This window comes from Scomber japonicus, chromosome 2 (assembly GCF_027409825.1).
Source record: "Scomber japonicus isolate fScoJap1 chromosome 2, fScoJap1.pri, whole genome shotgun sequence".
Classification (NCBI taxonomy): domain Eukaryota; kingdom Metazoa; phylum Chordata; class Actinopteri; order Scombriformes; family Scombridae; genus Scomber; species Scomber japonicus.
In genome coordinates this window covers 14,956,127-14,980,999 of record NC_070579.1, presented here as the reverse complement: position 1 = coordinate 14,980,999, position 24,873 = coordinate 14,956,127, and the positions used below count along the sequence as shown (strand labels likewise).

At 37.3% G+C, this 24,873-nt stretch overlaps 2 protein-coding genes across 2 annotated transcripts; one reads left to right on the top strand and one right to left on the bottom strand.

The window, feature by feature from the left end:
- Window positions 1-1,201: 1,201 nt before the first annotated feature.
- On the bottom strand, window positions 1,202-11,412 carry tmem154 (transmembrane protein 154). The gene is made up of 9 exons (XM_053326233.1): window positions 11,271-11,412; window positions 10,459-10,524; window positions 8,226-8,294; window positions 7,971-8,021; window positions 7,571-7,735; window positions 6,993-7,047; window positions 5,820-5,896; window positions 4,762-4,810; window positions 1,202-2,363 (listed from the first exon to the last, which is right to left on the bottom strand). The coding sequence occupies exons 1-8, from the start codon at window positions 11,365-11,367 to the stop codon at window positions 4,779-4,781; spliced, it is 612 nt and encodes a 203-aa protein (XP_053182208.1). The 5' UTR covers window positions 11,368-11,412; the 3' UTR covers window positions 1,202-2,363; window positions 4,762-4,778.
- Window positions 11,413-18,235: 6,823 nt separating this feature from the next.
- On the top strand, window positions 18,236-24,219 carry tma16 (translation machinery associated 16 homolog). The gene is made up of 7 exons (XM_053332427.1): window positions 18,236-18,258; window positions 18,417-18,520; window positions 19,948-19,985; window positions 20,077-20,161; window positions 21,279-21,427; window positions 21,526-21,568; window positions 23,524-24,219. Exons 1-7 carry the CDS (start codon window positions 18,256-18,258, stop codon window positions 23,690-23,692), a joined length of 591 nt encoding a protein of 196 aa, XP_053188402.1. The 5' UTR covers window positions 18,236-18,255; the 3' UTR covers window positions 23,693-24,219.
- The last annotated feature ends 654 nt before the right edge of the window (window positions 24,220-24,873 follow it).

Below are 24,873 nucleotides of genomic sequence, written 5' to 3'. Positions count from 1 at the left end.
ATATACTGACCATCTTAGTTTAGCTTATCGTGCTAAAATGTGATAATAAGCATTAAAACAAACTACAGCTGAAGCTGAGGTTTTTTGTCATCATAAACCAAAGGATTGTAAGAAATGAAATTTTTATATGACAGTAATTCAGCATGAAAAGTCAGACCGTCACCAAATTTATAGAAACTCATCCGGAAGGTGATATGAATGTGTGAATCAAATTTCGTATTTTTCCATTCCGTAACTGAACTGAAAATGTCAGCTTCGTGGTAGCGCTTCAGAAAAAGTCTGGGAGTCACCAAAGTCATTAAGATTAATGGTTCCAGTGGTGAGTACCAATACAGTAATGTAAAAATACTCCATTACAAGTTAAAGTCCAGTATAAAAAACGTACAAAAGTACATCAGTATTGAAGTAAATGTTCTTGTTTCACCCATTTCTAATACTGAAGCATCAGTGTTAGAGCAGTATGTTACTGTTGTAGCTGTTGGAGGTGGAGCTAGTTTACACTACATACAGTGAGCTAGTCCAGTGTTCCCAACATAGCGTCAGGCCCCTCCAAAGGGTCAACAGATAAATCTGAGGGGTCATGAGATGATTAATGGGAGCGGAAAGAAGAAAAACAAAGTTCTGATACACAAATCTGTTTTCAGCTGTTTTTTCCCTCTCTAATCTTTGATCTTCTGTGAAATATTGGATCATTTGAACATTTATTGAAATGAATCCATGTGAGACGTTTAGAGGGAGAAATCACTATTTGGTGGAGCTGTTAACAACTCATAGACATCTGAAATGTGACCCCGACTACACATTGCTTTTTGTAAGACATCAAAAGCCAAAACGTTCGGAAACCACTGATTTCATCTTTAACAATGTGTTTCATTTTAAAAGCTTGTTATATTATTCATTGTTTCCAATCTTCATCTGATGGAAACGCTCAAGTGAAATACAAGTACAGCAAACTTGTACTAAAGTACAGTACTTGAGTAAATGTACTTTCCACCATGCTGGAAACCATGAATATCTGTATAAAATGTTATGCCAATCCATTGAGTAGATGTTGGGATATTCCTTTCAATAAGTGAAAACTTAAGAAAAATCATCAGGATTCATCCTCTGAGAAACTTGAATGCTTAATCTGAATATGAAGGCAATCCATCAAATAATTGTCAAGACATTTCATTCAAAACCCAAAATCAACCCCATAATATATTTTATTTATTGAACTTTTATTAAAAACATGGGCTAAACAACAGCACTACAGCCTTATATGAAATATTTACAAAAGGCATTTCTTGAAAATAACATCTATTGGTATACTGTATTCTCATATTTACAGTGCAACATACTGCAAAATACTGACTGAAAATTCAGAAAGTAGTCCTCTCATTTGTATCAGTGTCACGACTGCTTAGATTTAACATTTTTAAGCTATAATCAGGAATAAAACATCTAAACTATATCTGTAGAAATTAACTATTCAGTCAGTGGGTTATTATCTACAGTGAGATGAAAATCTTATCAGTAGCAGCTTTTAGAAAGCTGTTTCAGCAACAAGGCAATAATTTATCAAAAGACTCAGGAACATAATGCTGCTGATTTCACGCTCTGGGATTTCAAACAGCATTGGAATAAAAACATTTTCTCCATAAGTCTTAACCAGCTCTGCACAGGAATGAAAAGGAGCGGTCTTCTCTGTCATGCATGCCTACAATCCTCAACAGGATATTTCCGTATTAAAACCTGCAGCTGGAGAGAGTCACATAGTGTGATACAACAAAGAAGCTTTGAGCTGAAGAGAAGCCATCAGCAGAAACTATGAACAGTCATATCTGTGAAGGGTGGAGAAGGGTATTGACCTAATGCGCTTTGTGTTGACCACACACTACAACTGCATGAATCTGCAGAACAAGGGAGTGTTTGGTAGCTACAGGAGTGTGTGTGGGTTTTTGTTGGGCGTTTTTTTAGGTTTAAACTAAATACCTTTCAGTCTGGGTGGTTCATGGAGACAGAAAATACTGCACATTGGCATTTCAGTACACAATAAAAACAGGCAAAGCATGAAAAATGAAAGGAACAACACTGATCATTGTCATAAAGCAGAGCACATGCTCATCGTAACAAAACAGCAGAACAACTATTTAACATTTTTAAGTTCACTGAAGATAGCAAGGAGGTGTAGCCTTTAGAAGACTATTTGTAAGATATCTGTAATCATCCTTTAAGAGTTGTGAAGGTGTTTTCGGACTGCGTGGTCAATGACATTGTTTTAATGTTGTGAGATTATTGTAGAAAGGTCTGAACTTCAGCGTTGGCAGCGATGCATTGTTGACTGCCTGTCCTTGTATTCTGGGAGAGCGCCCTTTGTTAACCTGCAGTAAAGGAATCATGAGAGAAAGGGGTGACAATGTCAAGGTGAGAGATGTGATTCCTCCGTAATATCTGAACTCTGGTGACATTAGTCACAAGGGCTGGCAGACTTAACAGTCAGATGTTCAGGAAATAGCTTCACACTTCATATTATAGTATCTTACTAATACCTTGACTACATTTATATTGTGATTCAATCTGTAAAATTACTTTTTTGATTGTTTTAGTCCATAAAACCAAAGAAAACATGTCATTTTGAACCTGTTAATTCACTATAATTCAAACAGTTTTATTTGATCTTGACTACAGTGAAGACATGTCCAATCAACACCATTCACGCTGTGTATTGTATGCTCCCTGAATAGCCTGACTCCTGTCGTCATCAGCCTCCACACGCACATAAGGGTGTTCACACACAAGTGTCAAGGAAGAATCACCACGTCGTAATAAACTCACAACAAGCTCCAACAGCAAAACTAACCACACCTCAACCTGCAAACTTTCACTTGCAATCATCGTAAGCCAAGTGTGAATTCAACTCTCCACACCACAAATCCAAGAAGTTAACTCACTTATGACCAATATTTGACTGTGGTTCAACATGTTATTTTAGCAGAATTTGAAAACTGAACTTGATTATTTGTTATGTTGATTGGTTATAAGTGTTGATAATTTTTATTTCATTACAATATTCAGTTAAATCAGTAATGCTGCTTTGTGTGGTTTCCACTGTACTCTCTGGGAGGCAAATATTCATGTTCATGTTTTCCTGTGGATATTGGGCTATATTTTGTGTTATTGGCTGGGGAAAATGCTTGAAGCTGCTCTATTATTAATCTATACTTGTTATGAATAATAAAAGATTGTGCAGGGTTTGCTCGTAATGATGAATCCACTGAAAATGATCACCTGACTCTGCAATTCCGCTCAGCTCTATAGAGCTATATAGCACCTTTAGTTCATTGTTTTGGTTTTCCAACCAGCAACTTTATTGTTTAGCTCTGATGCATTGTCCTGTATACTACTTTCTCAGCACCAAACACCACAGAAAGAAACTTAGTAATAAACATAATGGGAATTTAGCTAGTGGAGAGACAAACATTTCCCTCAGGAGTTGGTGCAAATGTAAACGGAGCTCAAAAGAGAGTGAATATTGGGCTAACACTGGTCTAGTGTCCAGAAACGCGATGCCAAATAAATGCTAATTTACTCTGTAAACAGAAAACTGTTTGCTACCACGTCACCACTACAGCTTCATGAGACAATATTTTGTCAACGGTGTATTAACAGTCAGCTTTTGACTTCATTTTATCCCAAATAGTGTCTGTTTATTTTATTTCTATTAATTTGAACATATTTTCTAAATATTTTACCAACGTCTTTTGTGAGAGTGGTTTCATGCTTTGACTTTCAATGCAAAGTAGGTTTGAAAACTTGATTTCAGAGCAGCTTCACCGTATATCGCCTGACAAACAGGTTGCAGCTGCTGCAGATAGACAATGAAACACGGAAGATGGCATCACATTGTGCAACTGCAGTAACATCACATTTACTTCTGTTCAGAGATCTCTTGTGTAACCTAATTTGTACAGAGAGCCTCTGGGTTGAAGGAAAGTACCCTCTAACCCTTGCACAGCTTTGGAAATAAAATCCTGAGAAAAAGAGCAGCGAGTAAATGACGTTGGTCAACAGTTAGTGGAGCGGACCTTGACCTCGCTTTCCCAGCCCTTCCAGTAAGGAGACTATCCTGAGTTAAGTTGCGCCACACTTCCATGCATGCCTGTTGTAATCACTAACAGATGTTAGGAGTGTTTGTGCTTTCAAACAGTACCATGTGTAATGACAAAAGGGTCACAGTTCATCAGTCACAGCTATACTAAAACCAGCTGGTGCATCACAACAAACAGAGGCTGGCAGAAAAAAGGAAATGTTTGGAAAGGCTTCTTATTACCCAAGTTGACTGTTGATCTGTGTTGTGTAACGAGCTGTATGTAACAGGTTGGTGGTAACACTGATGGTATATTGTGTACTCCACCAGGCACACAGATATTTACTTTTTTTATGCGTGTAATTATGTTCAGATAGTTCATTAGAAGTGGGTTATCTTTACACCTGCTGGAGTATGTTGCTGGTCCTATCCATGCTTCATTTCACAGCCTCCTCTACTGCCTCTTCATTGTAATGTATTGATATGTGTTTTAATATCTAAAAACATTCCTTTAGATTCATTAATTAGGCAAATCACCAAGCTCAGGGCAAAATATTACCTCGTTTAAAAGTAATGTAAACTGATTTAATGTTTTATGAGGTAAATCACTGATCATAAGGAATAAATGATGAGAAATTGAATACGGTTTTCATTGAGTCGACATAAATATAACAAGTATAAAATATGCTCACCATAAATAGACTGAGGCCTAAACCTGTTTGGAGTCCTCTGCAGCTTCACCTAGAACAAACAAACCAACCTGTGAGACGCATGCATTCACAAAATCCTCATAAATGTGATCATTCATGTCATGAAAGTTACAAACTAATTTCTCCTGGGTAATTAATATAATTAATTATAATAATTATACAGAATTTTCTGATTAACTGCAGACAAACAGTGACATTAGGCACTATGCTGTACGTGCACCTCTCATGAAGCAACTCTGACCTCTGCTGGATAAACTGCACCAACTCATGTTAAAGGTGCAATATGAAGAATTTAGTAGCATCTACTCGAATATAATATTCATAAGTATGTTTTGAACCCTAACCCTCCACTCACCTGTTTTTGTTACCTTACAATGATTCATTATATCTACAGAGAGGGAGAGGGTGTTCTTTCATGCATGGATGTATAAACAGAATTGGATACAGTATTGGAGGAGGGACCACGTTCATATCTATGAAGGTTGCCCAGATGAAAACAGTGCACCTGCTCTTTAGGCCCAATGTGCCAATGGAGCTGCTGTGCTTAGTGGAGACTTTTGAGCAACAACACTAATGTCTGGTATAATATATATAATAATTGAATCATGCAGACCAAATAGATCAAACTGAGAGTAAAACTAGTCATTTTACAGGGGTTGTGATGCTAAAAAAAATTATCTGCTCATTTACAGACAGCCTGGTGCTCCTCCTGAGGGCTTGTTTCCATGGAGCCCACCATGTTATATTGTCATGTTTCTACACCAGCACAGAATGGACAAACCAAAAACTGACTCTAGGACCTTCTGTGGTTTTTGTGAGTTTCATGGCCACAGAAGATTCTCCTACATGCTTTAAAATAGAGGGAGAGGGGAGGGGTATTCATTTGGCTGCAATCTGCAACTTCACCACTAGATGTCACTAAATCCTACACACTCAGTCTTTTAATGTTTTACATACAAAATACTACTTGACAGATTTTTTGAGGTAGAAAACTCCTAATCTCTCATATGTTGTTTGCCTTTTATTCTACAGAACCCTACCGTCTTTTTTCATCCATTGGTCCAACTCTTCCATCTCTAACTCCATTACAGAGGGCACGTCCTCTTCAAACATGGGCCTAAAAGGACATAAAATGTTTGAAGAAAACAAATGACACTCAAAAACCAGATTTAAAAAAACCCCAAAACCCCCCAAACATCAGACATTATGTTCTTCTGGCAACCATCGCTGGCCATTTTGTCTCATTTGTGTTCAACCAAAATTGACAAGCACATTTCATCTGCTTCACAAATGGCCTTTTATTTAATGGATAAATTACTGTGTTTTACTACTTCTTATCATGAGGGGCAGCTTAGACTAATTTTCATGAATCAATTCCTGTTTACTGTGCTTATTCATTTTTTGACTAGCTCTCAGTCTAGCTCTTTTTTTAAAAAATTGTGTCTCATCTTTTAATTCCCATCTTTGAATTAGCTTCTGTTTTCATGTGGAGTTCCCCCACCGTGGCTGCGTTGGTTCTTTCCGGATATTTTGGTTTCCTCCCACAGACCAAAAATATGCAGGTTAGGTTAAGTGGTGATCATAAATCGCTGTAGGTAGGGGAGGGGGCGTGAATGGTTGTCTGTGTCTACACTATTGTGATTTAACCTGTCCATGGTGTACCCCACCTCTCGCCCATTGTCAGCTGAGATTGGCTCCAGCTCCTTTTTGACCCTAGTCTAGAGAGTAAATGGTAAACAAATTATGGACAAATCTTATTGTGTGAATTAGTATTGTTTTGGGCTATAAAAGGCTGTTTTCACAGTTCCTCAATTGCTTACAGTTAAGACTTTAAAGGCCAACAGCTGTCAAACCGTTATTGAAAATACACTTAACTCTTTGCATAACTGTGCAACTCCATGTTCAGCAAATGCAGATAAAGAGAACAAAAGTGGTTTGATCATCTCAAAGGATCGAGACTTACTGATGGTCGTCGTGCAGCAGATGTCAAGATAGAGGAAAGAACACCACAAGATATGACTTGTGGTATATTTAACTCTGAAGCATATGTTACTCAAACTTCCTTCCTACGTGGACTTGTTTTTTGAAAAAGGAAACTAAACAACACATTGAAGGTAAAATCTTACTAAGCACTGAGTGAAATGCATTTCAACTTTTTATGTTTGCCAAAGGTTAAGTTATAAATTGTAAAATCATTTATTTACAATACGTACATTGGCACCTTCTCTGTGTCGGGCCCATCCAAATATGGATCCTCTTTTCTTAGATCTATAAAAAGAAAACATGCTTTAATCATCTTTATTATGATAAAATGACAAATACTACAAATTAATAGCATACATCTTTCACCTTGGAGTTATATAGTTACTAAATCAGCTAATCATTTTTTAAATATTAATTGAATATGATACAAAAATTAAGTCAGACTTTCCAAAGAGCTTCCCGAAGTCAAAAATATATATATTTCCCACCATATTGGTATCTAGCTGTGCAGGTAGTTATTAGGTATCTGTCTGATTAACAGTCATTTGACATTTGATAAAATAATCCCCAGATCTCACTGTGGATAGATGATGTTATATCTAGTATTATGTTTTCAAATCTAATATTGTTCAATGCCTTAAGGACCCAAAAACAAAATTACATTCACACCACATTTGTAAACCCTTGTAAATAAAAACAAAACCATCAGCATTAACCACCAAGGGTGAATAGGATAATAGGTTTTTTCTTTTCTTTTCTTTTTTTTGTGACTGACATTATCTTTTATTTCCTGCTGTGTTGGACGTACCTTGACTCTCCGCTTTTTGTTTCCAGCTACGCTTGAGGAAAATACAGCAAACTATGATGCCGATGATAACCACTACCAGCACCACAGGGACCATGATGATGATGGGACTCAAACCTTCATCCACAGGTAACGTAGCGGTGACGCTGGGATCCACTGTACTGTTCCCTGAAATGACGACAGTTTTATGATTTAGTTATTTTTATGATAAATGTGTCCTGCTGCATTTAATACAAAAAGGCTTCTGTTTGAGTTCAACCGATTACAGTTCAGGGTTTTGTTGCCATTAGCTTTCATTATCCCTAATGGTCATTACAAGTTTTATAGTGATAATTGTTAAATTTACCGTAATCCAGAAACAAATCAAGTCCTGTTGTGTTAGGCAGTATTACATCTGATATACCTGGGTCGGTAAAGCTGAGATCCACTCCAGAGCCTTCTGCGTAATCTTCACCTGGAAACACACACAAAAAAAACAACAGGATTTGACTTTACAGAGAGGTTTTAGTGATTATTCTCTATTGTACTACTTCTGATTCTTCTTTTCACTGTATGAAGTTAAGACGTGACATTAAATAGTATTAGGAAATTAAATGCTCAACAACTGAGATCTTTAAAAAGTCTCTTCCTGAAGAAGCACCATGTGGCAAAACTGTACCTGGGCCGTCATTGCTGTCTGTGGGAGAGGGGGTTGATGTCGGAGGGGCTTCAGATTCAGGTGGAAGTTCTGGAAACCCATAAAGTAGCAGGTTATAATGTTGCAAAAGTATTCAGTGAGGAACAAGTACAATGACTTGTGCAATACTTGGCCAGAAGTATGTAGTCATCCGAGTATTACAGCACACAGCATACTGATTGTTCCAAAAGTAAGAACAGAAATAGGAAAGAAAGCATTTAGGTTTTCAGCACCTGTTGGTTGGAACAATCTTCAAATTGAACTTAATCTTCAAAACCTAGTACCCTTGACTGATTTTAAAGATCTGGTGAAAACTCTGGAGCCCAGGCTGTAACTGTATTGCTGCTATCTTGGCGAGATTTCCCTTGTAAAAGAGATCTGTGATCTCAATGGGACTACTGTAACCTGGTTAAATAAAGGCTAAATCAAAATAAATAAAAAATACATCAAGTGGTGGCAGGCATTGCAGCAATATGTGACTGCGACAGCTTTCACTCTCATTGGAAGTGTTCCCATAATGTATAAACTTGTTGTTAACTCTCAAAAATCATTAGCTGTACATCTTGTTCACACCAAACTTGGAAGAAGTGGGTTCAAATAAATAAACACAAACTTAAAAAACTGAGGTTACACTCTTTAATTTCTCTTATAGATTTTATAATGCTTTATAATACTTATAATTACTTTTCTTAATGTGAAAATAATGTCTAATCTGAATTATCTGTGTGCCTGTCTATGTTTAGATTGTGTTTATTCCAGTACACAAGTCTCAGTAAGACTACCTGTTAAATAAAGGATTCAATAATTAAAATAATCTCACCCCACCACCACTACTCAATGATTATAGCTCCTTCACAGGTTATTTCCTGGACTGGTGATTCTCAATCCCTGGTCCATGGACCTGTGCTGGTCCCTGGCTAAACTGGTACTGATTATAGTAAACTGACCTCTGTATTTTTAAGTAGGTTGAACAGTCCTCAAAGGACAGGACTTACAGTGTTTACAGTCTCTATAAAAAGTTAAGGAGCACAGCACTAGACTTATGAAACCATCCACAAGGCCACAAAACAAAACCCAAAAAGTTCAGGTAGGAAAAAGACCTAATGATTTAAAACATGTCTAATTGAGAGAAGGACATGAGTCTCTAATTGAAAATCACACATTTTCCAATTGAATGTGATTGCTGGTTTGAAGATTGCTGAGTGAATGACACTTCATGTTCAGTAAAAGCTCTAAAAATATCCATAAGGTGGTTTTAAGTGTACATTCGTAAGTGTGAGAAATGAATTCAGACAGCGATCATACAGCACTGTGCAAAGGTTTTAGGCACTTCCGATATTTAGGTTCTTATCCATTACACCATCTGGCAGCATAACCCCAACAACAACCCAGCAAACCCCAAACATACAGTCAGAGTCAAAAAGAACAATCTTCAGCAATAAGAAGAACAAAGAGTCCTGCAACACACACACGCACGCACATGCATGCACACACACACACACACACACACACACACACACACACACACACACACACACACACACACACACACACACACCAGAGCCCTACTCTCAACATGATGGAGTCAGTCTGGGATAACATGAAGAGACAGAGTCCATAGACGTGCACGCACATGCACGCACACACACACACACATACACACACACATACACACACACACACACACACACACCAGAGCCCTACTCTCAACATGATGGAGTCAGTCTGGGATAACATGAAGAGACAGAGTCCATAGAAGAACTGCTGCAAGTTCTTCAAGATGCAGACAGAGTAGGGTTAGGGTTAGACCTGCCGACAGAGTATCTTAAAAAACTGCGCGCAGGGGTTTTGAGGGGAGCTGCTACTGTTTTAAAGGCAAAATGTGATCACACCAAATGTTGATTTAATTTAGGTTTCTTCTGTTTACTGAAATTTGTATTCCTGTAAACTATTCGTAAGATTAATTAGATAGATAATTGTCCTCACTTCACTTTTAGAGCCTACATTTTCTGTGTACAGTGCTGTACAGTTTGTACAATATGTGATCTTTGTTTTGTATTATGTATGGGGGGTTTGTTATGCTTCTCTCTTTAAAACCATTTTAAATCTCAATAGGAATTTTACTCAGTTAAATTAATTGAAACATTTTGTCCACTACTTTTGGCCACATTGTTCATGATCATATCTGGAATTTATCTTATTACTCATGTCTCACCTGTGTCCTCAACATCTGCGTTTGGCTCACTTGGATCTTCATACTCAGTTCCATCTTGGCATAACACTGCAAATCAACACCTCTCGTTACTTCTTTACATCACAGTAATGTTATATCATTGAGATGGATAAACACACAAGTGAACAAAGACTGTCATTTCTGCGGGGGATTTCATCAGCCCAGTCTCTGAAACCACATCTGCAGCAGGGCAAGAAGGAGCCCTGTTTCAACTCTGCAAATAGACTGCCAAGTTCAGAACACACAGGAACTGAAGACTTCCGGACGCATGATTTTACTGTAAGCAGTTATTACAAAAATCAAAACTGTTGCAAAAATTCACCTATTGGACAGAGCATGGGAGGTGGAGATATTCAGCATGTTGAGCAATTTGTTCCCGGCAGAGCTTTGTCATGTTCACAGACATGTGAGAAAAGGATTTCCTTGTTTAACAAAAAAAATGAATGCCAATGTTCACCTTTTAAAATACTCATGTATGTTAAGGTGTACTTTTTTTTTGAAAGGTTCATACTAGCTTTAAAAAACGTAGAAAACATGAATTTGAAATGGAGAAGGGATTTCTGAACACGGCAAAAGTCGAGACAAGAAGTGGATTTAAGTAAGACAAGACCGAACACAAAATATTAGTACTTGCCTCCTAAGTCTCATTTAATTCTCTATAATTAAGTGACAGAACTTGTGTGATTACCACGGTTTCAGTACGAAGTTACACTCACAACTCAAAATAAGGCACAAAGGAGAGATGAGGGAGGAGACGGCAAAGTGCTGTTGACTCAGCGAGTAAAAAGTCCTACCTGTCCCAGTCAAAGTGGTAAGCAGCAGCAGCAGGAGCAGCAGTAGAGGGGTCTTTACCCGGGGGCCTCTCATGTTACCAGGACAAGAGGCAGACATGGTGCCATTGTGTGCCCACTTCCTTCTCTACTGTCACAGCATCACACTTCCTGATCTGACTTAACATGCTAAATGGGAAGAAATGAAAAAAAGAGAAAAAAAAGCCTTCACGCACACACCCTCAAACTCACTGAGATAGCTGACTCGGATGTGATGCAATCAACTGTGTGCTTGTAGCCACAAGTCTGACGGCTCCTCAGCTGCAGTACAATCACATTCCTGCTAGTTAGGTATGCAGCCTTGCAGACTGAGGGGGAAGCTGAACAAACACTTTGCACGAGCTCAGTAAGTCCCAGCTGGTGAGGTATCTCTTCAGAAAATTGTTAACGTTTCTAGCTTCTGAAGAATAAAAAAAAATGACTCACAATCCGAGGCTGTAGAGTCGCTGCAAATTTGTTTCTTGCTCTGTTCCTTGACACAAGCTCAGTCGAGATTATGAGTCATTCTTTGTGCTAAAACACTGATCATGAATTTGAGGGTCATGCTGTTGTAATTATCTATGGGCCAAGGCTGTTGGCCTACTTTAAAAGAGTACAATCTTTATCTTGCAGCAGAGACACAGCGGTTGTGGGCCTAAATATGATGGATGTGGTTTGCAATTTGTTTCAACTGTAAATAATTTATGTCTTCCTCCGAATACTGGTAGCTAGTTGTCAAAAGCCCATTGTCAAAAGATAGTTTGATGATATTTGTTGATTCCTACTGTATGTATGTACATGGAAATTAGGCTAAAGGTTAAAGAAACCCAGGACTGTGTTTTGTTGAACAAAAACTATGACATATAGCATGAATATCAATATTATACAGTATGGACATAAACCTAAAACAACACTATTATGACTACCACTGAGTATAGATGTCTTTTAACCATTTTAGATCACATCCCTGGTCATAATGTGCAACAATATATGCCAAAATACTGCTCAGTCATCCAGTTATGTCTGTCTTATTGTATGTATTATATGTTGTATATGTACAGACGGGGTGATTGCTGGAATTTCGCTGTACTTCTGTATAATGACAAAATAAAGCCTCTATCTATCTATCTATCTATCTATCTATCTATCTATCTATCTATCTATCTATCTATCTATCTATCTATCTAATTAAAAATAAATACATTTCTTGTATCATTCTCATATCAAAATCCATTCATGTTTTTCTGTAATTCAAATGTTTCAACCATAATTCATCAATCAGTCTTTGACTTTTACACAGAGCTAAGATTCATTATCACTCTCCCACTTTTCAAAGTTCAAATCAACACAGAAAATATTTACGTTCCTCCTAATGTTATTTTTCCCGCTTGTCTATCCTGTTTCACTCTGACATATGTCACGATATGGAAGTCAGATACTCTCAAAATACCTTTTCATCTTGACTTTAACGTCAGCAAGGTAACATGCTGACAATGACAGTGCTGACCTCCTGTTGCAGGTATATTGTTAGTACGCTGATATTTCATCAGTACCACTAAACGCAATTAAAGTACAGTTGTGACGTGATGTTAGCGCTAAATGAAAAGGCAGGATCCCTAAAGTTATTGTCATTAATCCAGTGGAAAACATGAATTCTTGTACCAAATTTTATATCAATCCATCCGATAGTTGGTGATAATTTGAGAAATGAGAAATTTCCAATCTCATTACAAAAATATCTCTGTACAGAATTTGTTGGCAATCCATTAAGTAGAAATGTTTCCCTGGATCAGTGAAAACTTTAATCTGCTGATGGAAAAAAGAAAAGTCAGAGTGTTTCATCCTCTGGGCCAAAATTTGTACCAAATGCCATTGAAATCCACCAGCTGTAGAGAGAGCCTAAAGTCAGAAATGATAACCTCACTGTTGTACTAGAGGGAAAAAATCATCAAGATCAGTCGGCTTCATGCTGTGATGGACATTTCATGATAATCCATCCAATCTTTCAGTCTGGACCAAAGTCAAACATTATCGTACCTTCAGACACGCTGCTAACGTGGCTAAAAATAATACCACTTTCTAATAAGTCAGCCCTTATAAAAGGTTTATAATTAGCAAATAATGGCTTGAGTGGTCAATAAATAATTTAGCAAGCTATTAATTGTGAGCTATTAATAAGAACACATTTTGGGTTATCTGGTTATGAAAATGTTCTCCTTTCTGTTTGGTGATAAAGCAAGAAATGATCGCAGGTTTCTCACTTTCTTATAAGCTATGATGTCTGCAGTTGTAAATGTTGATAAGACCTTTAATTTAATTATGGAATCTGAAAAGGCTTTAAAAGCTTTTATAAATTCATAAGTTGCTTGTGACAGGCAGGTTACTACTTCAGGATACACTTTATTTAAAACAAAACACACAAAAGCAATAAAATTAGATTAAAAATGGCAAAGCAACCACGCTGAAGTAGCCTTTTTGTTTGTTTTTCATCATGCATCTGTGTTCAGAAGTCACGTACATGCTGTATAAAGCATTCATTATTTTTTAGCCTTTAATAAAGCCATTGATTACAATTTATAACCCTTTTGTAAAGGAGCAAATGAATGTATTTGAGATTAAAAGCTCATTCTTGATGTTGGAAACAGCTGTTAAGTGAACAAGGTCCACTTAGTAGCTGTTCTGGAGCTTTCCATCATATATATTTTCTCTGTTGTGTGTAAGTATCCCTCTGTTTGTCACACACCATTTCTCTTGTCTTTTCTTTTTGTTGAACTCCTAGCGAAAAACCTCCAAACACACTTTGAATTGGCAGCCAGAAGTTTACACAACATACACATTTTGGGAAGAGAGGAAGATAGAAATTGTACAATAGATAGATGAGTCATGTTTTTCTGAAGAACGTCTCTTCTGTAATACGAGTCTATGTCAGAGCGAACGCTACGTGACTACCCTCTCTCCCTAAATGATTTTATTTATCTAACTTTGACTCATACAATCTGAGTCAGTCTATTAAAGGTGGAACTCGCTTCACAAACGCTGAATTTAGACGACAGTTAGCAGAAAGCATTTGTTGTTGTTTTTTATTAACTTTAATGTGTGTGATTGTGATAGTGACAATTTTAATTAATTTATGAATCCTGTCAAACTACTCAAACCACAAATGGTAGAAAAGTAATACGTTCTTGTTCGAGGTGCACGTTAATCTCCAAGTTCGATCAACATATCGGTCATGAATGTGTGATGTTTTGGGTTTTTTTGCACTTCCCCTTTAAATTTCTCTGTGTGTTTTTCTCTGCTGTAATGTTAACCCATTCTAACACTCTTGAGAGGATAAATTTGACTGATAATTTTAGTCAAAGTGCAACTGAATTTGGCTCCAAATGAGATTGATGCCACCTGGGTCAAAGTAACCCTTATTACAGAGACCCTCCCCAATTGGCCGCTGAGTGCAGGTGACCATCATCCATTTCCCCTCTCCAGGATAATGGAGGAGGGTCAGTGTTTTGGGGACTGCGAAGGTTTTGTCCACTGAATACATTTTTCTATTCTAACAAATCAACATCTGCGCTGGTCCATCCTTCACACTCACACTACCAATCATCCCAGAGTATAATAGAAGTGCATTTTTCTGATAAATATAAATTATACATATATACAGAGCGTATTTCTGCATTGATTTTTAGTGTTAATTCTGAGTAATTTAACTCTTAACCACTTTTTATCCAGGTATTTATGAGATTTATGGATACATAGTCAGTGTGAGACAAAGTATGCCACTCAGAATAAGTGCATCTTCAGGCTGGATTTAAAGGTGGAGACAGTGGGAGAGAGGTCCAAATGTGGTGGGGCAGATCGGCTGAAAGCTCTTGACTCTATGGTGGGGTGCATTATTGTTAAATGATTTGGTAGTCTACAGCAGCAGCATTGTTGGTCCAATTTAATAAAATCTTTTCTTTCTTTCTTGTTGTATTGGTACTTTAACTTAAATAAATGTCCTGAGAACTTCTTCCATCACTGCACGTCATAGTTCAGTAAGATGTCAGGATGTGATTTTAAGGGTATGATCCAATTTCTTTGGAAGTGTTTTTTGTTTGGTTTTTTTCCAGCTCATGTTGGCATTGTTTAGGAGTTTTGACTAAATTTGAACTCACTGCAGATGTACGGATGCATGAAATTATCAAGATAAAAACAAGTTCAGGCATACATGATGTGTAAACTTGGTACATCATTATCTTGTCTATATCCAAAATCTTGTGCACTAATATGCTGTAATAGCCACCATTCTGGCTGCAGGTATTTGCTCCGATTCAGCCGCAAGCATATAGGTTGGATGCCAGGCGATAAGGGCTGGTTCACATATCACCTATCAAGTTCCTCCACGTCAGACAAGGAAAACTGTTGCTTCATTAACCTCACTGCATCATTTAAAACAGAAATGGGTGTTACGTAAAGTATTGCACAAATTCTCAGGTACAATGCTGACTGAAATGCCACTGCATGCTATGGTATTGCAGAAGCCACAGTCTTTTAGTTTTTCCCAATTCGAAAAAAGCTGACAAGACAAACCTACGAGAAACAGTCCCCAGATCAAAAGTACACAAAAGCAGTGGTAGGAAGTAACTAAATGTTTAACCAGTGGTTTCTTCTTTTTGTCTTTTCCACCAAATAGTGATTTTTCACAAACTGCAAACAGATTTGTGTATCAGAATTTTGTTTTTTCTTCTCTCCTCTCCCAGTAATCATCTCATCACCCCTCACATTTATCTGCTGACCCTTTGGAGGGGCCCGACCCCTAGGTTGGGAACCACTGGACTAAACTAGCTAACTATATATAAAGTATTTCAAACTAGCTCCACCTCCAGCAGCTACAACAGTAACATGCTGCTCTAACACTGATACTAACTTTTACCTAAGTAGGTTTTTCCACGCAGGACTTTTATTTGTAATGGATTTTTTTTTTTTTGTACATTACTGCTTCAGTATTAATAACATAATGATGTCATGTATAAAAACATATCTATCAGAGGAATTCATACTTTTACTACTTTAAATACATGTTGCTGCTAATGTACTAATAAGCAGTTTTTTATGTAAGACTTTTTTTACAGTGTTGTTTTGGTACTTTGAGCACCAGTGCACGTAAATCATGTGGGCAGGTCTGTCCACATACTTCTGGCGACATAGTGTTTCCAAACTGCAATTTTAGCCACAAGAGAAGAACAATAACATTTCATCTCAGGTAAAATCACCAACAAATAGTTCATTATAGTTCAAAGTTCTGTGGGCAGAAAATCACTAAACTTTTAAATTAGTCAGCTGTTCCTGATTTGTCAGATTTTAAGACAATAAAGTTAAAAACATACCAGAGCTCGCTCCCCTGCCTCATATCTGATCTGTTAACATGTGAACCAAACAAAGCCTGAGGTGCTGGAGGAGCCTGACTGGTCTGAACTGGTCCCACTGAAGCAGTTTGAAGCAGACTGATCAGTATCATCGTCTCCATGCACATGTGGATGATATCATCTTTTAATAACTTACATGTTTTGTTTTATTAATGTGCAAATGTGATTTTTTAAATTCTCACTTTTCTGTCTCACCTTGTCTTATTTAAAAAATATAATTGTATGTTTTTTTAATAGTTTGGAAAGTTCGGTGAGTGATGTACATGTAAAGTTAGTTAATTATTATAATAAATCATACCACATACATTTGCTGACATCTGTCAAATTAAATATGTGTCATTTACACCCACGGTGGGCCAACTATAACCTCTGGTTGAACTGAAACAGTGTGTTGCTGTCGAAACGTCACTCATTTGAATCTGTCTTCTACTTGTGGTTATAAAAATAGAGAATATAACAGAGAATATAACAGATGAAAAGGGAAATGAAAGTCTGTTTCTAGTTTCTTTGGTATGTTGAGATTAAGCAACTTCCTCATATTGTAAATGAAGGACTAAAGTTTTCAGATATCAAGATGTTCAAGAACTTACTGACATACATGACACTATAAATCGTTGCCTAACCACTCTTATTGTGAAATATTGGAAATATGAACAAGAAATGAATGAATAAAACTCACAGCAGAGCATCACAATTGAACGACTTGTTGATGCATTAATATAAAACATGTGCATCTTATTACAATTAAATTATAGGTCAGTAGTCCCCTTATTGAGCATTTATAAGCAGGAGGTTAAGATATATAAACAGATAATGAATAAAATTCAGTAAAACACTGATGTAGTAATATAAAATATGTCATCATAGGAGAAGTTATGATCGCTACCATATTAATAATATAGCAGCAGTCAAGATATGCTACACTGACATTGTTAGTTTTTAGATCAAACTGATAAATGAGGTAAAAGAAGGTGTTTATTGGTTTTTGTATAATCTCTGGTGGCTGTGATGCTGGTTTACCAACCGCCAATAAACACTGAAGGGGGATGTATGGTTTGGTTTTCATTTGATCCATTGACCATGCACAGTACTTTGATCAGATTATTATTATTATTTATCATTATAATTATCATTAGTAGTAGTAATCTAATTTGATTTGATTGAATTTAATTATTTATTTGTCGTTATTATTATTATTATTATTATTATCATTATTATCATCATCATTATTATTATTATTATTATTATCATTAGTAGTAGAAGTAATTTAATTTAATTATCTATTATTATTTTTAGTAGTAGTAGTGGTAGTAGTAGTAGTAGTAATTTATTTTAATTATTATCATTATTTATCATTTTCTATTTTTTTACTGTTAAAGTATTTGCTAAATCAACAGTGTTTCATATATATTCAAACATGTCTGGTCTGGAGTATCTTTAATAAAAACTGAATTTGAGAGAAAATAAAAACAGGAACGAATCTTTCTCGGATTCACACCCGGACATAATCTGGAGACGGACTAATCGACTTCCGGTCCAGTTGTCAACAACCACGCGTGATTAAAAAAATGGTGAGGCTACATTACCGTTTCTATGTGTGTTTTAATGACTATAATTCACACGATTTTAAACATTAGCGTTAGTTTAATAGTCGCTGAATCACTGACATCGTTTTAAATGTTGTTTTAATGTTTTAATGTGATTTCATGTTATTTTATTTTATTTTCAGCCGAAAGCTCAGAAAGGAAAACCACCTGCGAAGGTTGTTCATCCGTTCAGCAGGAAAGCTGCTTACTTAGCCCGAGAAGAAATCAGGCTGAAAAAGAAAGAAAGGTGAGCGGATGATGGTACAGGCTTAAAGGACCAGTTCACAGTTCACAGTTCTTTAAAGGCTGTCAGGAGCCCAGATTAACTTTAAATCAGGTTGTTCTTGCTGTAATCATTCCTCCTGTTCATACTGACTATTATAAATTATATAATGCCCTTGACATAAAATCTACAGCCCTCCTTCTGTGTAAAACTGTATTTAAAAGGTTCATGTGAAGCTAATATGAAGCTAGCTTCATGTGAAGCTAATATGTAGCTTCAGCCGTCCAAATGAGTCAACTCATGTAGATATCTATAAAAGTTAGCTAAAAATACTGTAAATGAAGCAGATATCCACTTCTTGATGTGACTACTCACAGCTGAAGCCTCATTTAAGTTTCAGATCAACTTTCAAATGACTGTGTGGACACATTGTGGATTTTATTTTCCATCACATTTAATGAATGATGTGGTTTCATTCTCTAATAGTTAATTGAAATCAGCATTTGTTTTGGAGTCATTGCTCAGCAGAAGTCAAAAGGGAGTCAGCTAACATTTGAATCTCAGCCGAAGCTCTCGATGACAAAAAGACACATTCAAATCTGATCCACCTTAGTGCAGTAAGACATTTTTAAATAGATAATTAATGTTTGGTTTTAATCTGGATGATTAGGCCACGGCCATATTCAAAGACTCTTTATCCTGCAGACACAACAAGTATTTTCTCAGTACACTTGAAGTTTAATATTTATCCAAACAAAGATGGCATGTTTAACAGGAAGCAAGATATCATTACCAGGTGCAACTTCAAATATTTGAGATTGGATGTCTTTATAAATTGCTATTAATTAGCCTTAAAAGTATGCTCGAAACAAAAGTAAATTTTCTGTATGTTTAGTTGCTACATACAGGGAAGCAGTGTCCTGCAACACAGGAAGTAGATATAAGTATGAACAGGAGGGATAATTACAGTGAGGATACATCTTTCACTGTTCATCGGGCTCCTACCTGATGTTTAAAGACTTGAAAAACTGTGAACTAGTCCTTTTTAAAGTAGTTGTAAAATGAATAATATATTTTCCTTTCCATATTAGTCTTATTGTGAAATCCTCTAGTGTTCCCATCACTGTTTCTACTTCCTAAAACACCTCCAGAGGTTGTTACTGCCACTGCTGTACTTTTGGCAAGTTTTAGAACAATAAATAATCTTAATTTTCTTTGTTTTGCTTCTAGAAAATTATATTTGATAGTGTTTTAATTACATGAGCACTAAATATTGTAATTTTGGAAGGTCTGCTCACATGAAGTCATTAAAAGAGATGCATTTTATGGAGGCTGATCTCTAAATGATGTGGATGTTTGTTCTTTTATTGCATTTCAGATAGCTGCATGTAAAACACATATGTCCTTTTAAAAACTCCTCCAACCTCTTTCTTTTTTCTTTGATGCTGCAGGCAGAAAACTGACAAAGCCACACGTCTGAGCGGCACTGGTGAGCTGGCTTTCCATTTATCTATTTTTTAATGCTTTTTCATGCTTACTTGAATGTTAAAATCTGGTAAATATCTCGTCCCGACACACAGGCGAGAAGCTACTGTGGTTTCAGGGAGAGCTCGATCCAGAGAAGACAGCGTATACTAAAAAAGATGCTTGTGACATCATTGAAAGGTGAGAGTTGGATCAATTCTGTGATTGTTTGTATTGTCCAGTTGTATTTATGTGTGTAGCACCAAACCACTACAGTTAAGTCATGTAAGTAGCAGAACCGCACTGTAGGAGGGCGGAGAATCTTCCTTGACACTAGGGCTGGGTATCGATACCAGTACCAATCAAAGTACCCTTAAAGTGATACTGATACCAACCGAGTACTTCATTACACATTTAGTGCATTTGCTTCTATCCTGAGTAACAGGCGTGTCGTGTAGCCACACTTTAGAGCGTTAAGGTGGCATCTTGGCTGCTCAACTGCTAAGCTCGCTAACTCACATTCAGCACGACTTCACCACCACAGATGGGTCGTAGATGCTTTGGCGGTGGGCCAATCACATGTTGTATTAAATCAATGAACACTTGTGTTGATTGGCTGCAAGCAAGTCTGTACAAATATTTTTTTACTAGCTCTGGCTGGGTGCAAAAAGGATCGAATGCAGGTATCTTTTGACGGGAGACGTTTCGATAATATTCAGCATTGATTTATTTTGGTCGATATCTATCTTAAAGGAGTACCAATACCCAGCCCTACTTAACACCGGACGATTATTTTCATTATCCATTAAATCTGACAATTATTTTCTTACTTAAATGTCAGGAAATAGTGAGAACTGCTACAATTACTTAAGCTGAAGCTGAAGCTGAATGCATTAATCCTGTGTGTTGCATTTTGTTGTGAGGAATTATGATGTGAACGTTGTCATTAGTGTGTATTTTAGAGCGTTCATTTTATGGGTTTGGCTTCATTATTTTGACATGAATCAAGATGTTTTTTATTGTTTATTCTCACACTTCTTAATTTTTTTGTACATGACAAGAACATGTAGATATTTTCCAAACTCCACCACTATTGTTTTTTCTTGCTCAGTATTTTGTATAATTTTATGTTTATTGTACCTAAACCTACAATTTGTCTATGTTTCTAGTGTTAAAGGATTTTTTGAACTCCAAATTTCTTTAGTGTCTTATTGTTGGGTTCTTTTGTTAAACACATTGTTTTCTATGTTAAAAAGCACCACGGAGGAGTGGAGTAATTGTCGCATTCATATAAAGTACTACATCCGGTGTGTTTCAGGTACCTGCGAAGATTCGACTCTGAACTGGAGCAGATCGAGCTGATGAACGGCATCAAAGGCCGGCAGGGTCGTCTTCATGGTGCCAGAGAGGATGTCATCAAACAGACCATCGAGAGAGAGCGGGCGCAGTACGAAGGTGTCGGATTTGGTGAGTCCTCTTTATGAACACACACACACACACACACACACACTCGGATTTTTATGATTATGTTACAATATTGTGTGTTTTCTTCTTCTCCTCCTCAGAGATCCCGGACATCATCAACACAAAGAATCTGAAAACATTCAGGTGAGTGAAGTCGACTCACGTCAGGCGGCTTTAATAGAACAGGACTAAAAATTACTCAATGTCTGAGTTTTGACTGAATGTGATTACACAGATCAAATTAATAAGTCGCTGTGTCATTTCATTGCTCTACAGCCTCGTAATACGACTCAAGTTTTAATTATTCAGGCTGACGGAGTTCATGTTTGAAGTTTTTTTTGTTTGCGTTAATCAATCAGTAGTGAGTGGTGCGTCAGTCCTGCAAATGTAATCTTCAGTTTGCCAGTAGTAAAAAAAAAAAAAAGTTGACACTAATCAAAGAAATGTGATGATTTAAGAGTTGTTATTTCTGTAAGTTGACTTATAAAACCTGCACAGATACGTCAGTCTTTTCTGGCTCTGGCACAGACAATAACCTTGCCTACAATGCTCGGATTAAATCAGACCTGCTTGAGTTTAGGGATGTGTATGTATGAGCCTGTGTTTTCATGGTCAGTTAACCGGTGGGTCGTCTGACCGAATATTTAGCTGCATCCCGACATTTGTCAAAAAATAACTTTCACTTTTTAACTGCACAAACTTGTATTTATTTGAATGATAATAAGCCTTCATTTCTTCACAGAAACACATTAAGGATTTTTTTCTACTTGTAATAAACAACGCTGAGCATATCCTTTACAATCATGTTAGCAATGGGAGACGTAACGTTAGTTTTCTCTCCAAGACTTTTGTCACACTTTCGAGGAGCTGTTACAAATGTTGACATACTAGTTTTGGTGTTTACCGTCAGGTCCGTCTCCCTCAGTAACTGTCAGAGCAGACAGCAGCTTTTTTACGAGTACACGATAGCTCAACTCTGCTTCACAGATTTCACACTTGACAAGATTATCCTTTACTCTGCATCACGTTCCCGCCAGCCAGCTAGCTAGCAGGATAACTTACAACCGAGTCAAAGTAGCCAAAGGCAGGAGTAAAAATTCACTCCTTGTCAGGTTCAACTTCAACACAAGGTAGAGGTGGTTTACAGAAGCTCAGAGCTCCTCCTAGTGGCTGAAATTGATCATTGCTTTCCAGTAGCTGTTAATGGATCCTTCATACTAGACTACGTAGCTCAACTCTTGACTGGTACTGCCATGGTTTACCAGTACCAATCCAAGTACCCTGAAAGAAACACTGATACCAACTCAGTACTTATTTCGATACCCATCATGTGAATAGAAGCATTCAATTGCATAAAATACCACCACCCCACAACATCTGAATTATTTGATTTTTACACAAAATCTGATATTTTCATACACTTGCGTTGGTTGGCTGAGAACAAGTCCATACAAATAGTTTTCTAGCTCAGGGTGCAAAAAGGATCGATCACAGGTATCATTTGACGGGAGATGTTTCGATACCCAGCTCTACTGTTGATTGAGTTTTTCAATTTAAAAAAATCCAAACGTCAGGTTCAACCTCAGAATAAGGCAGAAGTAGTTTAGTGGCTGAAATTGAAAATTACTCTCCAGCCGATGACAATGGGTGGCAGAAAGGCCGACAGGAAACAGGGAGAGAGTGAGGGGAATGACCTGCAGCAGAGGTCCCTTGCCGGAATTGAACCAGGAAAGCTGCCTTTATGTTGCATGCACCATAACCACTCAGCGACCAAGGCGCCTCCAGCAGCTGTTAATGAACCCTTCATACTAGACCACACAGCTCAACTCTTGACTTAAAGTAGATGTTAGACCCAGCGAAAGGATTATTTGGTTATTCAGTTTTAATGACCCTTCCCTATTTGAGTTCCTGAAAAAAAATCTGATGTGGGAGTGGCAATTCACAGGTCTGAAAACAGGCCAGTGCAGCTCCTCCTTGTTCTTCTCTGTATTTTCAATAAGTGGATTAGATAGAAAGAACTGACGTGACCTACAGTGTGAAAAGAGGACAAGCACATTCATGAACACAACGGATGATATATTTTGTTTTTGTCTCGACAGGGAGTGGACCGGAGATCTGAAGAAACTTCCAAACATTAAGCTGCGAAAGGTGTCAAACAAAGTTGCGGACACGAGTAAAGAAGGAGAGGAGAAAAACGAGGCAGAAGAGGATGATGATGATGATGATGATGAAGATTTGGACGATGAGCTGTTGGATGAGATGAACTGAAACTAAGACTCCGTGTGGGACAGCAGCCTCTAAATCTATGTTTTAAAACGTGGGACTGAATGACAGACTGACTGCTGCAAAGACTTTGTACACAGTGATAAAAAGTGTCTGTGACTGGTAAAGGTGCTGCTACTCCATTACTGTCCAGAAGATGGCGCCAAAACTAAAATGTTATCAGTCTTCCCTCCTGTTGAGTCTCGTTACTGAGAAACTTCACACCAGCCAGATGAGACAGGGGAGGGTGGGGGTTCTACGTTCATTGTTTATTGCACAGATAAATATGCATTGAATGTAACCTGAATAATCCATTTGATCCAATCACAGATAGAAAAAAAAGGTTTTGACAAAGATATCGAGTGTTCTCATGTTGTGGTGGATTTAAGACACAGAAAACTGAATTTTCTGTGATGATGTGACACCGATTTAAAAAAAAAACAAAAAAAAAAACACAACCCATATTAAACCTGTAGAAAAGTGTAAAGTGTCACTCACACAGCGTCAGATCTAGTGAATAAACGTTAACGGATGGCAACCATGAAAGCTCTACTTACATCAGTGTATAAATAACGGGACCTTGCGGAGCAGGACCACATAAAGCTGCAAAACGCCAACAAATGGGTTACACAAGAGTCTCTATTTTTAAGGAATATTTAAAACTTTTCTATGATATTAAATAACATCTCCTTTGAAACATTAAGATTTTAGATCTTTGAGCTAAAGATAGTGTTTAACTAATTGTACCTCACCTTATAACATCTGACTCTTTGGTATCTGAAGGGTTGGGGTTAGGGCCCTCCTGATTGTCTCAAATAAGAGCTTAAAGTCCTCAGTATGCTTCAAACAAGACGTTTGTCAGAGCGTCTGAGGCCGCATGGGAAAAAAGTCAGCTGAGTGACACAGAAAGCTTCAGCAAAAAGAAAGTTGGACCAGGCTCAAATTTTTGTGGTTCACCTCAACCTTATCACAACAGAGCATGAAATGATGCCACTGTGATAAATTTCCAAAGCAAAATAGTGAATCATGTTACAAACCACTGTGCAGCATTGGAGTGTGTGATAGACCTTCTAACTCCTGAATCCGGTTCTCAAAGTGGACTTCCTGGGTCGTGTTTCGTAGTGTCACTGGTACTTGAAGCCAACACGCCCCTGCCACTGTAGGTTTTTTTTTTTTTTTCAAACTCA